Source organism: Crocodylus siamensis, chromosome 3 (genome assembly GCF_052110815.1).
Source record: "Crocodylus siamensis isolate JL-2025a chromosome 3, ASM5211081v1, whole genome shotgun sequence".
Lineage (NCBI taxonomy): Eukaryota > Metazoa > Chordata > Crocodylia > Crocodylidae > Crocodylus > Crocodylus siamensis.
The window spans coordinates 111,110,942-111,126,228 of NC_143397.1; the positions used below are offsets into that span (position 1 = coordinate 111,110,942).

The window sequence follows — 15,287 nt, forward strand, 5'->3', positions numbered from 1 at the left end:
TTTATTGGGTGTCGATTAGCTTTGAAAAGGGGCCAGGAACCTTTCGGACGTGTCATGCATTAGTAACCAGTGTTTACTAGGCCTCGATTAGCTGTGAACAAGGGACGGGGGACCTTCACAACCGAGTTCAGGCTCGTGACTTGCGGAAGGGGCGGGACGCCAGGCTTCATGGCGGAGCCCACCGAAAAGAGGCCGCGGGCAGCCGGCCCCCGCGTTGGGCCGTCCCATACCTATGAGCTGGGTCGGAGACGCCAAGGGAGCGGCCCCGTCCCCTCACGTCGGTCGGGCGGCGCCGCACCGAGGACGAAAGCGCGGCGCCAGCCAGTTCCAGACGCCGTTTCCCTCCGCGCGCGCATGCGCAGCCGGGCCCCGAGCCTGGCTTACCAGAAGCCGGCGCTTTTCCAGAAAGGCTTCAGGGCGCGCGGGCTCTGCGAGGCGTCCACGGTGATGACGTAGGCGGCGCGGGCCGTACCGAGCAGCACGTGCAGCAGCGTCCCGACGGCCCAGAGTCCCGCCGGAGCCATGAGTCTGGGGCCCGGGGCCGCGGCGCTGTCGGTGCTGCCCCGGCCCTGCCCTCGCCTCCCGCCTGGACACTCTCCGACCTGCTACCCAGGACCGGGAGCGGCCTCTGAGCCCGAGGGGGAAGAGGTCCCTGCCGCAGCAGCAGCCTCGCTTGCGGGAAGCGGTCGGGAGGCGGGGAGCACCCTCCTCTGTTCAGCCGAGTGGTTTCCCCCGCCTGCCTTCCGGGCGCGAACGCCGGCGCGGGGAGTGGCGGCGGCAAAGCCGCGGACGGCGGTTGGAGGAAACCGAGCGCAGATCGGCTTGTGGGGGCGGCGGTTCGGGGCACTGCGCAAAGGCTTCTCGTCGCCTCCGGTTCGTAGGGCAGGTTTCCTCCCCGGGGGGGGGCATACGAGATGAGGGTGGAGCTGGAGCTGCTGGCAGCTGGTGGTGACATAGTCTTGGCTTTGTGGTCAGGGCTGGGGCCATAGAGCTGGCGGGGCAGGCACTAGCCTGGACTCCCAGAGCTGCTGAAGGATGCTGGGGGTGGAGAGCTCAGAGGGACAGACTGCTGGTGGACCGAGGTGGCCTCCCCTGGTGACATGTCACCGTGGGTGCCAGGCCATAGCGTAGGCTCAGGCAAGCCACTGGTTCTGGAGTACAGAACACACCTGTGGCCAGGGTCCCCATGTGTGAGAACAGCATCCAGTTGCCATATGAAGGGCATGGACTTGCAGGCTGTCCCCAGCTAACAGTTGTGGTCAGTCACAGTGACCCAGTGTGCCCTCAAGGCCTTGACCTTTATGCAGCACAGGCATGTCAGCTGGTCGTACCCATGCTCCTGTATACAACCTGACAGCTCTTCATAAATATGAGTGTTGGAGAGCCTGCCCCATGCAAATTGGCTGAGCGCATCGGCCTCACCCCACAGCATCATGAGGTCTCCAGTCTAATGACAAGCTGGGGCCCCAGGAGGTGGTCTGTGGCATCAGAGAAGATGCTAGCATGGCTCCTGCAACAACTCTGGGCCTCTGTGGCTGTACCAGTGTTGCTGGGCCTGGGCAGCTGCCTGCAGCACTTAGCACAGGAGTATGGTGTGAGACTGGCAGCTGTGTGACCAGGCAGTGCCAGGCAGCACCTGCAGGGTCCGGGCAGGCTGCTGCGTGTCACCTGCAGCCAGGTGGAACTGGCCCCAGTAGCCAGAAGCTGTCTGCAGCTGGGCCTGGGTGCTGGCAGGCCTGGCAGGTGCCTACAACACCCTGAAGATCTGGACAGCATGGCCCTGGCAGCCACATGGCACTGGAGCGTTTAAGGGCCCGGACCTGGGGCTGACGTAGAGCTGTGCTGAAGCTGACCCCCTAGCAGCAGAGCTGACTAGGAGTAAATTTGTTCCCAGTCAGGGTATACACATGCATTACTGTACAGTAACTACTTGTGAGTAAATTTACAGGTAGCAAATTTACTTGCAAGTAGAGCAGTTTACTGCACAGTACATGTGTGCACATGTAGACATGCATACTTACTGCTCTACTGAGCAGTAAAGTGTCTTGTGTAGACACACTCGCTTGTCTCAGCTCCTGGGCCCTGAACCTAAATCCCCAGGACCAGTTAGCTGCCCCACACTCCATGCAGCAAAATGAGAAAATTCTGGTACCTTGAGAGCTCATTTCATATGGTAAGGAATGCTATGTGGGCACTGTGCATGGAAAATTATTGGGAGCACTGTGTAGACATGAGCCTCCTAAGCAGTGGCAGCATCTGGGTCTGAGCAACGAATGCTGATAGAAGAGTTACAGCAGCCTACAGCGTAATGTGCTTTCTTCATTGGCTTTGTATCATGAATGTATATGTCAGACACACAGACAAAAGGTACCTCATCAGCTGTGGGATGGAGAGATCCCTGTATTCCCATATGAATACCCAGAATCCCAACCCCTACACTACCTTCCTAGCAGAGAGCAGGTTGCACCTGTAAAGGGTTGCTTCATATCTCTCCCTCATCAGGACCCAGGCTAGCCTTAAATCTACAAGCTTTCTCAGGTGAATTGAACTAGGTAGCCTGAAAGTCTCATCCTCTCCTTTCTGTATAACTTCAGCTGTGGATCAGTGTAATCCAGTGATAGTGGGATATGGGTGTTGTCTTGCCCTACTGAAAAGCCATGACTAAATGAGTTTTCTCAGTGCTACAGAGATGAGGAGAGTGGGAAGGGGGAAAAGAGGAAGAGAGAACCCCCCTACAACATTTTGTGCTCTGTGTCAGGGTGTTTTTACACTTTCCCAGAGGCATCAGGTATTGGCTTACAGCCAAGGTTGGGGACTTTGACTGGGGTGTTCCTGCGTGGTGCAAAGCTGGAAGTTCATGGCTACAGGGTCTAGCCCCTTTGTTCAGGGTCAGACCGATTGCCATATTTTGGGTAAGCAAGGAGTTTTACACCATGGTCAGACTGGTATGGACTGTGGGGTGTTTGTACCTTCCTCTGTAGCTGGGGGATATGGTCCTCTACCCAGGACCTCTTGAGTGTATATTGATGACATTTTATAGAAGCAGGCCTTTGGCTGCTGTGATTCCCCTGCTTTACCTGTGGAAGGTTAGGGTATTAGGTCTATGTTGAGGCAGGGTTGATGTAGTCTTATGTAGAATTTAGATTATGGTTGTATGGGGTGGTTTGGATAGGGATGGTCCTGCCTCAGGCAGGAGTTTGGATTAGATGACTTCTGGAGGTCTCTTCCATCCCTACTTCTCTGTAATTGTGAATCGATGAGATGATGAAGGTAATGAAGATGACTGAGATGCCAGCTGTTCTTAAAAAACTGATCAATACTGAAAGGAACCTGAGCAAGCAGAGCACCAGCAAAGAACATGTAGTTGTCAGGTGTGCCCCTGGGAACCCAAAGAGCCACAGAGCTGTTCCTGTCACATTCCACATGTCCTGCAGTCACCCACTGGTTGGACACCTGCTCAGAAAGACAGACACTAAGCTAAACAGCACTTTCACGAGTGGGTTTAGGGGGGTCTTAAGTTTTATTGTGAGACTTCTTCCAGCAAGAAGAGCAGTTATTGGTTAGTCATGATGGTGATTGGTCACCTGTTTAGCCTGAGGCTTTCTCACTTTTTTCTTCATGATGAAACCTTATAAATAAAATCTTAACATTTTGGGGTCTCTTCCATGCTTTGCTGGATTTTATTTTCCTTTTTACTTTAAATGTAGACTATATTTTTACCTTAGAAAATTTTGTGCAATGACTACAGAAAAAAATATATTTTTAAGAACTTGAGTGAAAATGTTGCTGTTTTGTAAAGTCTAGTTGTACAATCATTTTTTAAAGCCAAGTTATACAAAAGGGAGATGGACTTTGAATTTGTATCTGAGTTTTTTGTATTCTACTCTTCTTTGAGGCAGTGAATGTGCTTCTATGTATCCACAGTGGTGGGGATGGGAGAGAAGGCCTGATCACCCTGCACCATTCAGGGCATTTACCACTTGGCAAAGAGCATGTACAGGGCTACTATGCCTGAATAGTCACTTTCCAAACCCACCTTGCACAGCAGGCAAGACTCTAAGGTAGGGTTGGGCAATTATTTTGGCTGGGCACATCAGCCAGTTTTGGTGTCCTCTTGAGGGCCACACTTCTGTCTCTCTCTCTCTCTCTCTCTCTCTCTCTGTCTCCCCTTGTAACCTGGCCAGAGCTGTAACATGCCCTGAGCCCTACCCTGACCTGGAACCTGCTGACTGCATCTGCAGCTTATGCCTCCATCCACCTAGTGCATTTCAGGTGGGTCCAGGTATCAGCTGTAGATGTCACCAGCAGGTTTTGGGTGGCAGTTGGGTCCACAGCTGATGCCACCATGTCAGCACTGGGCAAAACGAGTCCTACTGACCTGCCCAGCACTATGTGGCAGCTGAAGCCAGAGCTGCTGGCTGCCTGCAAGCCAGATTTCATGAGTTCACAGCTACCCATCCATAAGCCAGATGCAATCAGTTGGCAGCCCTATTTTGCCCACCCTTGCATTAAGGTATGGAGCCCTGTGGTCTTGCATAGCACTCGCCTTTCACTAGTGGGCCTTTAACTCATGATTACCATAAGTCCTGAGTTGCTGGTAAAAAGATAAAAGAAAATAGCCCCTGCTGAAGGACTTTTCCTTCCACTCACCTGTATGGTACAATAGGCAGGTTAAGGAATTTGGAGGTTTTGGCTGCTTGAGGGTAGGGCTTATATTTATGGATGGTTATCAGCAACTTGTTGGACTGCTTATTGGTTTGTAAATACTTTAAATTAAAAGTATCACTGGGAAGTAATGTTTCTCATGATTCATCTTGCTGCCAGGATTGTAACAGATCTTCATTCTTCACTTTCCTCCTTATGGTGCATGACAGAACTGGTCAGGATGAAGCTGCATGTTCTCTGTCTGTAATAAGTCTGGGAGTGGATCACTTCAGACAGCACATACAGCCAGGCTGAACTGGGACATGGATGGCATGGTGCAGAATGCATGCCTCCTGGCCTCTATGCATGTAGGCCAGTAGGGGTGAATGGAAGGAGGGAAGCCTGCCCATTTACAATACCTGGGCAAGGTGCAGCCATACTCATGCTTCCTGAATGTTGTGTGGGTTACAAGTCAGGAGGGGCATGAACCCAGCCCCACTAATTTTAAAGTGGTGAAAAAGCAAGTCTGAGCCTGGATCAGTCCTTGGAGTGCAGTCCTTGCAGCAGAACTCAGGTCTTTGAACTATAACCACTAGATTATGGCTCTCTTTTCCTGGCCCCAGGAATCTTGTATTTTTACTTCACAGTGGACCCGCTTTGATGGGGAACTTGACCTCAGTACCCATATAGTAGTTACTCAGGTGCAGTGGTTAAAAAGCAAATGAAGAGAAAAGCCTATCTGTGTTCATTCCTTTGGGTTAGTTTTTAGTTTATTAGAAGCTGGATCAACACAGGAACAAAGTATGGAAGGACTTAAATGAACAGCCCCACCAGTCTCTGGGGCAAATGGGAAGGTTAAGACACACATGTATTAACAACAGTGTAAGCACCTGTATAATTTCAGGTTTAATTACCCAGTATACTTCAGGAAATAATTTATCAGAGCACAGACAGAAATACATAAACTCCCTTCTAAGTCTGATCAGTCCTCTGGTTTAGAAATTTTCTTTAAGCAATTAAACACTAGAAAAAGCAAAATCAAACCAAAATCTACATATATTAAAAAGTAAAATTCTAGATAGATATTGATTTAATTACATTTGTTTTACATTGCACAAATCTATTTGCCCTTTTCTCCTTATCTTGTTTTCTATTATGTCTTCTTGAGAAGAATGCCACAAATGATCTTTTAAATATATTTAGGCACTGTTTAATAAAACATAATAAAACAATTTCTGCCAATCTGTCTTCCTGTAAAATATTTATGGTTACATTTCAGCTTTGAGCTGAAATATAGTTCAAAGTTTACATTTATGCAGAGGTATTATCCAAAAGATCATATTCAAGTCCTGATTAGATATCCTTTGTTCTTGGAAAGATCTTCAGTAAACAATAAATGCAATGATTATCTTTTCAAGTATACATTGAGATCAACAAGTCCATTCATAATTGGCTAAGAAACATTTGCTGACCAGTTTCCAAGCTGTCTAGTCATACACATACAGAAAAATTTTAATAAAAAAAGAACAAACAAAAATGCCTGGTAAAAATTACTTTTCTTTACTTTTGCTGACAAATAATTTAAATAATTTTTGTATAAAAAAAACAAAAAATCTCCAAATGAAACACACTTTTCACTGACAGAAAGCAGCCTTACATTGTCTTACACTGTAGGTATCCATGTTGTCATGTCACTGATGTGTTGTTCGGTTTTCATAATCATTGGTTGTAAACTAAAAATGATTGGGATTTTTTTACAAAAAGAAGTATGGCTGTATTACTTGTGTGGAAGTTTCAGATGTGGTTCAGACAAACAGTAGATGTGTCCAAAGTATTTGGTGGGCAACTTGGATGATCAGCTCTTTCTTTCATCCGTAACACCTTGAGAAATAGTAACCCACACAAGCCCAGATGCTCAGCTTCACAGAGCCTAGCACTGGTGCTCGTTAGCGTAACAGGGGGCTGGGCACTACCTTTGTGAAGGGGGCACAAAAATAGATGCATCCAAAGCAGCAATGAATAGCTCCCACTGCAGTGGCTGGCACTGCCCCAGGCATTGCATGGCTGCCCTGAGAATGGAGCTGCTCAGTAACACCTCTGCTGGCACTGCTGCCTCCACAACAGTATCGGGCAGACAGAAAGATGGAGTCAGGCAGTGAGTTCCCCAGAAAAAGCAAGCATCAGTGTAGCTCATTTCTGGTCTGCTTTTATGCCAGAGAGAGGTGTCGAAGGTGAAGGCAGCCAACTCTAAATGGATTTTGTCTTTGTGTGGGGGTAGTTGGCCACACACTAATGGTCACTGGTGAGAGTGGAAAAAGGAGGCTGTTCAAAGCAACATAAAAGTGACTGTTCTTTAGCACCTGAGTTTCTTGGTTTTTAGAGTGGCATGAGGCTTTTGGGAAGGCTGAGGTCTCTTTACATTACACACCTATTGTGGGTCCTCTTGCAGTGCTCACAGACAAACACTTTCTGTCGGCTGCAGCCTTCTGGGAGCTGGTGCTAGTGAGCGCCTTGCCCCAACAGGAGACACTAGCAGGCAGGACACAGCCCTGACTTCACTGGCTACTGAATTCTCTGTGGTGGAGTGGTTCTAATCTAGCGACACAGTAGCATTCCTCACACTTGGCAAATGTTTGAGCTCAGATCATGGCCCTGCCATCTTGCCCATGCTCACCCCATGTGTACATGAGTGCAGGCACATATACACATACACGTATGTGTGAAGCAGTAATTACTTTGGGTAAAATGGAGTGCCTCATTGATTCTCACACCGTTCAGGAGACCATGGACACTTCCTTCCACCTTAGGGTTTGCATTGACACTACTGTTTACACCTAAGGGACCTAGAAAACCTCAGGACACCTGGGTTCTCACCAGGTATACACAGAGAGGCTCACAGGACAGAGCTTTGAGCCTTGGCAGAAGCTAAACCACAAGATGCTCTGACATCAGGCAGTCGAGGGAGAGTGGAAAAGTCAGGCAACTAACAGCATGTGGATGGCAGTGTGTGTGTACTTCATGGGAGACAAGCAGTGTAGGGTCAGGGAAATGCTGCTGAGGCATGAAAGGGCTACAGACTAACTGGTGTCTGGGTTATGGGGCATGAGGTAGCGATGGAGCCAATGGCTGTTGCAGAAGAAACAGGATGTAGCAATAGACCCTGCCTGAAGGGAAAAGATGGGAGAAGGACAGGAGTACCAGGCCTAGATGCCTACTCTGGGAGGGCTGGAGGTGCTGTTGGGACAGGCCACAGACTCCAGTCCTCATATGGGTCTTACATGATGTTATTCCATGTGCAGGGTAGCTCAGGCCTTGTGCAGTATGGGCAGTTTGTGGGCCACCCCCATGGGCTCTGCTACACAGCACCTGGCTAGTGCTGACAGCCCCCCCCTCACTGCATAGCCAGGCAGCAGTGCAGGGACCGCAAGAGCAGCACTGCCAGGCACAGGCTGATCTGGGAAGCTTGTAGTACCCCTTCTGCTTATTCCAGCACCCTGCAGCATACAGAGGCATCAAAGGAGAGTGTGCAGAGCCAGAACAAGACTCCCAAGACTTTGTCCATGTTTTTTGAGCCAGGTTTCCTCTGCGAGCTCCATAGATGGGTGTGAGCCTGTGTACTGCCACTGGGCATTCAATCGCATGCCTTCCATCTTAATCCAAAGCTAGAAAGAGCAGTTTTCTCAAGGTGGCTGGGGTCTCATAGGCCTGCCGGGTGCCATCAGCCACACAGGCACCCCTATGCCCTCAGTACCTGCCGGCATCCATGTGGCAGTTTTTGATCTCCAGCTCCAGCTGTTTGATTTGGACATCCCTCTGACTCACCACCTCACGCAGCCTCCGGATTTCCTCCTGCTGTCGGTAAAACATCTGTAGCAGCTGGAAAAGAAGCAACACCTTGTTCCCCTCATGCCACAACCAGATCTAGGCATAAAGTACACTGCCACAGCCCTGCTGGCACAAGCAATATATCAGCCAGGTATCCTCTGGCATGACTGCCATCATCAGAGTACTCATTTAGCCACCTGAATTCACCCCCCAACCCACCCCATGGCTCCTGAAAAGCTACATTCCCTCAGTATAAAAGAAAGGGAAGACAGAAAAATAGTTTCTGCCCCTCTCCCACATACTTCTGCCTTTATGACTCCATTCCACTGATGGGCCTAAGGGCTAAAATTCAGCACTCAGGAGATCTGGGTCCAGCTCCTGGCTATGTGTCAAACTCCCTGTGTAACCTGGGTATGTCCCTCAGCTTCTCTTGGCCTTTGTTTCTGATCTCTTCAGCAGAGATAAAAAGCTTCCCTTTGTCTTCTTGGCTTACACTGAGCTATTTTGGGGGAAAAGAACATCCCTCTCACTAGATGCATATTCAATACCCAATGCTAAGAGGCCCCAGTCTCAACATCTGTGATTGGCCAGGAACAGGGCCCAAAAAAGGTTGCACGCTATGGCATGGGTGGGCAATTATTTGGGCCAAAGAGCCACATAGGCAGTTCTGAGGAGCTGCCACAGGCTGGTCAGCACCCCCACCCCCCCCCAAAATGGTCTGGCATCTGTGTGCCCTGTGGCTCCTCCCCACCACTGCCAACAGCACCTAGCCCCAGCCCTGACTCGCCCCACGCCCACGCTAAGCAGTGGCAGTGACCAGGCAGAAGCTACTGCTCAGCATGGGGGAAAAGCAGCCCCTGCCACTCACTGCTACTGGGCCCTTCTTGCTGTTGCTGCGTAGAGCCGGTGCCTGGACTGCCCTGCTGCTCCTCTCTGTCACAGTCACCTTCACCTCCAGGCTATCCAGCAGAGCAGAGGTGGCAGTGCAGAGGAGCTGCAGGGCAGCCCAGGCATGGGCTCTGGGCGGCTGCAGCAAGAAGACCCAGCAGCAGTGAAAAGGAAGGGATGCTTTTCCCCTGCACTAAGCAGCAGCTTCTGCCCAGCTGCCACCACTGCTGTTGCTGCTCAGCACGGGTGGGTGAGTCTGGAGCAGGTGCAGAGCAAGCTGGGGTCAAAGCTGTATGTGCAGGTTCCAGCTGATCCAGAGCTGGTCCGTTCTGCCAGGCCGAGTCAGAAGCAGGCATGGGGCAGGCTGGGGTCAGGACTGTGCACATGGTCCCCACCAGTACCACGGGGCTGGGGCCAGCTCAGTGGCAGCCAGAAGGAGCTGCCACTGCCTGGGATGCCTAGAAAGCAGCAGAGCTGCCCCAGCCCCACTCTGTGCTCGGGGTAGCAGGATGCACCACAGGCTGGATGGTGCCAGGGCCAGGAGAGACCAAGGGACCCACTGCAGGCCAGAGAAAGTACCTTCTCAGGTGGGATCCAGCCTATGGCTATATTTTGCCCACCCCTGCTCTGTGGGCACTCTCCCCTGACAATACTGTGGGGAAGCTTTTGTTTATGGGCTCCTCCCAAGGGGCAAGCCTCTCTCTCACATTTGGGCAAGTGACCAGATTTTCTGAAGAGCAGCATGCCCGTAAAGGCCAGCAAAGCCAATAACTGTCTTTCAATGGTCCAGCTGGGAATATCCTCAGTTAGGACCATCTCCTGAATAAGCCAGTGCTAGGTACCAGCTACAGAGAGGAAACCAATGAAAATGCTGTGGCTTTGCTCAGGTAAGGCCTACAGCATACTTATTTTTGCTTCATCCAGGGGACCTCTGGGTGACCATCACCTTAGTGTATGGTTGAGAGCAGAAATGTATTAAAGTCAGCAGTGACAAGGACTAGCTGTAAATACCTGGGTAGAGAGAGCCTACCCCTTGTAACAGGGCTGCCTCATTGTGCTGTGTGCTGTATTCATGTAAGAGACAGCCAGTGGCCTCAGGGGATCACAAATGAAGCATGCCGTTTGGGCTAGCTGTCACCTGTTGTTCTCTCCCTTCTCCCACCCTCACATCCAGGCCCCCCGTGCTTCCACACAGCCAGACCTCATTCTCAGTTTTGGGCGGGGGGCATTCAAACACATCAAAGCCATTGGAAAGCCGCATCTGGCTATCATCCTGTAGTCTCTCCATTTTCTTCTGGCTTTTCCTGTCTGGGACACTGCTTTGCTTTTGGATCTTCTCCCGTGGCATCCATTCTTCCTGGTTTTGGTACCAGTTGGATTCTGTGGTCTTCTGGGATGGCTTTTGCTCAGGAAATTGTGGCAGAGAATTCACAATCCCAGAGCCTGGTCTCAAGGACACCAGAACAGGCCCTGTAAAGCAAATGGGGGGCAGGGTCTTTAGCTCCTGAAAAGAGCAGGCATGTACTCACCCAATAGGAGAGACCTGCAGGTTGGAGGTACTCTCAAAGGCCATTCATAATCGCAACAGCCCTGAGTCATAGGACCAATTTTATTTTTTTTAATAGAGCATAGCTCTCCAGCCGCTAATGAACCAGAATGCTCTTGACACATCATGCCAATGCAAGTCAGGCAAAGAGCTGTTGGACTCTAATTCCACTCCCTCTGCCCAGGCCTGACCTTTATTGATTCCATTCAGCCACTCCTGAGATGTCAGTGCTGGCTGGGTCCCAGCTGTCATAGGGTAGATGTCCTCCTGGTAAGATTCTGACTGCAAACACACAGGGAAAATGCACAAAATTGCTACTGGGGCCACCAGCTGCTGCCAAGCTTGCTGGCCAAAAAAGGGCCATTTCTCAGCAGGGCCGCCTAGACACTGACAGGTAATGGTTCCTAATGGGTAGGAACCTCTACCCATCCTGACCCAGAAACCCCTTGCCTGTCCTTTACTGGGATGATGATTCCCCTAGAAATTCCTTGTTGCTTTGATTCACAACATCCCCTTGCCTGGAAGAGCAGAGTGTTACAAGGTACGTTCCAGGCTGATATTTCTCCTAGCAATATATGGATATAGACAACCTGGTCCTGTTAATACTTGCAGCAGAACTTCTGCTAGTTTTCAAAGGATTGGGACTGCACCCAAAGCGAACCTCAAAGATGTGACACCCACAGAGATGAGCTAGGTGGCTTGATGGCAGAGCTGGGCTGCTGTAGACAGCTATATCTGAGGAGCAGGTGGGCTGTATATCTGAGGAGCAGAGATGGAGAGGTATAAGTACTCACTGGGGTGCCCATCATGGACTCCATGGACTCATGTAATCAGTTGCCATAAGAACAGCCTCCTCACAAGGAAGCTGGACTGAGTGGTGTCAGGGGATTTAATAGTTTACAGAAGTAAATTTAGTAGCTTACAGAGTCACAGCCAAAGTGAAAACTAAAGTGATGTGGGTGCGAAATGGTTCTGGTCTCCCTGACTGGGATATCTACACTGCAGTCCCAGGATGTATACAGTGGTACATACAGCTCTCCAAGCTAGCTTTAGGCTAGCCAGCTCAGACATCAGGAAAGGCTTCAGTATGGCAGCATGAAGCTTGGTGCTGGCAACTTTATCCTTCCAAGGAGCTGAAACCCCAGTGCGGGCCCTTTCACTGTGTTATTCCAATAAAGGTCCTGAGCAGTTTATAATGTTCTTACATACTACAGTGACATTATCTGTCCCACACACATGGCTAGGTAAGAGCCTTCCATAGCTGCAAGCCATGTAACAGGCTATCACAAGCTGTCTTTCCTTAGGAAATAATCTTTGGTTCAGGCAGCACCCATCTCCCACCTCAGCTGAGGAATAGGCCCAAGGGCTTTCCCAGAGGTCATACAGCTCCTGCTTAGCTGTGCTCTATCAGAGCTGGTGGATGTGCCCACATGCATGGCAGAGGCCTGCTTACCCGCCGTGGCACAATCATGGAAACGGGCTCGATCAGGCTTTTGGTTGGGATCAGCTTGTAGAATCGGAAGATCTCACAGGCTGACACATCAAGGCCTCTCTTCGGCATGGCCCCTGATGACAGAGCACAGCAGATGGCAGGCATGGTTTGGGAGCAGGCTGGGAACAATCACCACGGAGGATTAACCCATCCCTTTTCCAAGTGAATTTAAGCAAGCAAAGGTCATTGACTCAGCTTCCCTCACCACAAGCAGCATGCCTCGCTGAGAGATGGCATTCGTTTTGGTACAGATACGCTAACAACATCTTGGCTTATTAGTACTGTAACAGTAACAAGGGCGCTAACAGTCATGCACTTCATGAATGGTGGCAATAACATGCACTCACATCCAACTAGACACAGTGTTGTCAACTCAGCTCTCAGAATTTTTGGCATTGTTCTTAAAGTCTATGCTTTAGGAATGTGAAAAACGTAGATTTTTATTTTATATATAGTTATATATATCTATATATAAAAGAAAGAGCTAAGTTTTTCACATTCCCGAAGTGGAGACTTTAAGAACAACACTAAAAATCATGAGTTGGCAATACTGCCACTAGGGTTTTTGCCACACATTACATACATTATGTAATGAATTGGTTAACTGTGCAATAAATGTAGACTGGCCACACTTGCAAAGTAATTATCCCACAATTAACTGATTAATCACAGAATAAATTTAGACCAGCCACATATGCAGAGTAATTATCATGCTATAAAAATGTCCATCCAGCTATAAAAAGAGCCAGCCAGCCACCAAATTAGTGCATGAAAATGTGTAACAATTTTATAGCTGGTTTCTATCCAGCATTAATTTTAATATGTGGTTGGGCCCTAGGCGACTGTGTCCTTATAAGGATCTATGCTTGTTAGATGGAGCCTAGAGAACATTTTTGTAAACCATCTGATTGCCATGGCACTGAATGCAGTGTTTCCTTCTTCCTTGAGTGCTCGGGTCAGAGAGTGACTCAAATGGATGCTTATCTTGCTGGGGTGATCTAACCCCAGCTGACTTCCTGTCTTTGGGCAGGAACCAATGATTTTGCAAGGTCTCTTCCAGCCCTAATGGCTATGAAATCTATGTGCCTTGCTGTGTAGTGTATTTTCTACCTCCAGGAACAGAGTTGCAGCTCAGAGGTGGTGTTCAGAATAGGCCCCTCTAGCCTCAGAGCCCTTGGGACTGTGCTGTCGAGAACATAGATGGAAATCCCAAGAACACACACACAGTCGGTAGCTTTTATATCTGTCAGATTCCATTCACAAAGCTGAGGTCTGAGTTAGTCCCCAGAGTATGTTATTGTGGACCCCAAATTGGTATGGTCTCAAATGCTAAGCCCACAGCTATGCTAGCGATCCAGGCCACACACTCACCAATGCCTTTCTGTGGTATGTGGGAACGGTACTCCATCAGGAAGTTCAGGTATGGCTTCTCCATGCTTATTTCATAGTAGCGAATGTTCCCATCACCCTGGAGACAAGGAGAATCAATGCGAGGCCTGGCTTAGCGAGGCCTGGCTTAGCTCCCACTGCACAGAGGAGGACTCAAGAAAGGGTTGACTCCAAGTGCCATTCCAGTGAACAAGAAGGGAGCCCTTTCTCTGTGAATACCAGCTTTAACCTCCTCACTCCCATGAGGAATTGGCTTTATGGTGTCATTTCCCATTTTAACTGAGGTCAAAAGCTCTGAAATGACCAAATTCAACCTGCTGTCCAAATAAATGTGCCTTGCCATGGAATCTGGCCCCATCCCATGGCAATTATGCAAGACTGCAAGGCTGAACAAAGACTGCGCCCCATGTGCTACCACTGGATCCACCTGCAAAACTCCCTAAGCCTCAAATCTTGTCATGGCATGAGTTTGTACATAACTAGGCATTTTAGTTTTTAGTTTCTTTTTACCTGGAGAAAAATATGGGTTGTGTTGCACCATACCATATCGTTATGCACCATACCATCCGCACCCTCTTTTTCAAAATACTAGATCCACCCTTGTTTGTGGGTTTGTTATGGCCCCTCCAAGGAGTAGATGACAGACATGTTGAAGACCTTGGCTCACCTGGACCCTGATCCTGCAAAAGCTCATGCACCTACCCAACATTACACCTCTAAGTCCTCCCACGGAAGACCATGTCTTCAGCTCACATGTTTGACATAAGGCTGCATTTGCAGGATCTGGTCCCTCTGGGCAGGCATCTGAGTGCTGTAAGCCCATGTGATACTGGTGAAAACTGACTCGGGGACCTGGGAGTGCAGAGTATACTGGGAAGTGACTGGAAGGGCTCACCTTGTCATCAAGTGCAGACCCCAGCTCTCAGCAGTGCAATATAATCATAAGTGACCATGCTTCATCTAAAAGCTGGCTCTCTGCTGCCACAACTATACTGCCTTTCTTCCCATTTCTAGCACAGGCCCATCTGTGGGAAGGGGAGACTTGATTTCATCCTTTGCGTCTGTCTGTCTGTCTGCCAAGAGGTATCCTCACATTTAGTTGAAAACCTTTTTAAAGCATCAAGGCATGAGTCTCGTAACATGCAAACTGATTTAAAGCAGCAGCCCCTAGCAGGGAGCATAACCAACTATGCTAACATCAATTCCAAGGAAAAGCACTTACCTTGCTCACAACGTATAGCATGTTTGTATCTGAGTCATAAAAAGGGAAGAGCAGCCCTGAGGAGCCATCTAGATCCTCCTCCAATAAAGGCACCGAAAGATCACCCTGGGCATAAAAAAGGAGAGACAAAACAACTCCCATCAGAAATGACCTCAGAGAGGAGCTTCTTCTCACAGGACGTGGACATGGATCAACCCAAATGCCCTGGTCCAAGAGACAGAGTGTAACTCCCTGATAAGGACCCTGTCCTGTCCCTCCTAGAGCGAGAGCTGTCAAGACAA

The 15,287-nt window shown here is 49.3% G+C and overlaps 2 protein-coding genes and 1 long non-coding RNA gene across 8 annotated transcripts in view; 1 reads left to right on the forward strand and 2 right to left on the reverse strand.

The window, feature by feature from the left end:
• Positions 1-2,162, reverse strand: part of IDUA (alpha-L-iduronidase) — an 88,458-nt gene extending 86,296 nt beyond the window's left edge. Inside the window, exon 1 of one of the 4 annotated variants that reach the window (XM_090038974.1) lies at positions 385-2,162. In XM_090038974.1, the coding sequence (XP_089895100.1) occupies positions 385-524 (140 nt within the window). In that variant the 5' untranslated portion in view covers positions 525-2,162. Of the gene's footprint in view, positions 1-230 lie in introns of all 4 variants that reach the window. The other 3 variants (XM_090038973.1, XM_090038975.1, XM_090038976.1) reach the window with 3 other exon arrangements.
• The window catches only part of LOC149868667 (uncharacterized), a 75,387-nt gene continuing 60,858 nt past the window's right edge, over positions 759-15,287 (forward strand). For both annotated transcript variants that reach the window (XR_016441298.1, XR_016441299.1), the window contains exon 1: positions 759-873. This is a non-coding gene — a long non-coding RNA (uncharacterized LOC149868667). The remainder of the gene's footprint in view (positions 874-15,287) is intronic.
• Positions 2,366-15,287, reverse strand: part of CORO2A (coronin 2A) — a 97,901-nt gene continuing 84,979 nt past the window's right edge. For both annotated transcript variants that reach the window (XM_090038977.1, XM_090038978.1), the window contains exons 7-12: positions 15,007-15,111; positions 13,767-13,863; positions 12,357-12,469; positions 11,095-11,185; positions 10,559-10,827; positions 2,366-8,520 (exon numbers count right to left, since the gene is read on the reverse strand). In XM_090038977.1, the coding sequence (XP_089895103.1) occupies positions 8,389-8,520; positions 10,559-10,827; positions 11,095-11,185; positions 12,357-12,469; positions 13,767-13,863; positions 15,007-15,111 (807 nt within the window). In that variant the 3' untranslated portion in view covers positions 2,366-8,388. The remainder of the gene's footprint in view (positions 8,521-10,558; positions 10,828-11,094; positions 11,186-12,356; positions 12,470-13,766; positions 13,864-15,006; positions 15,112-15,287) is intronic.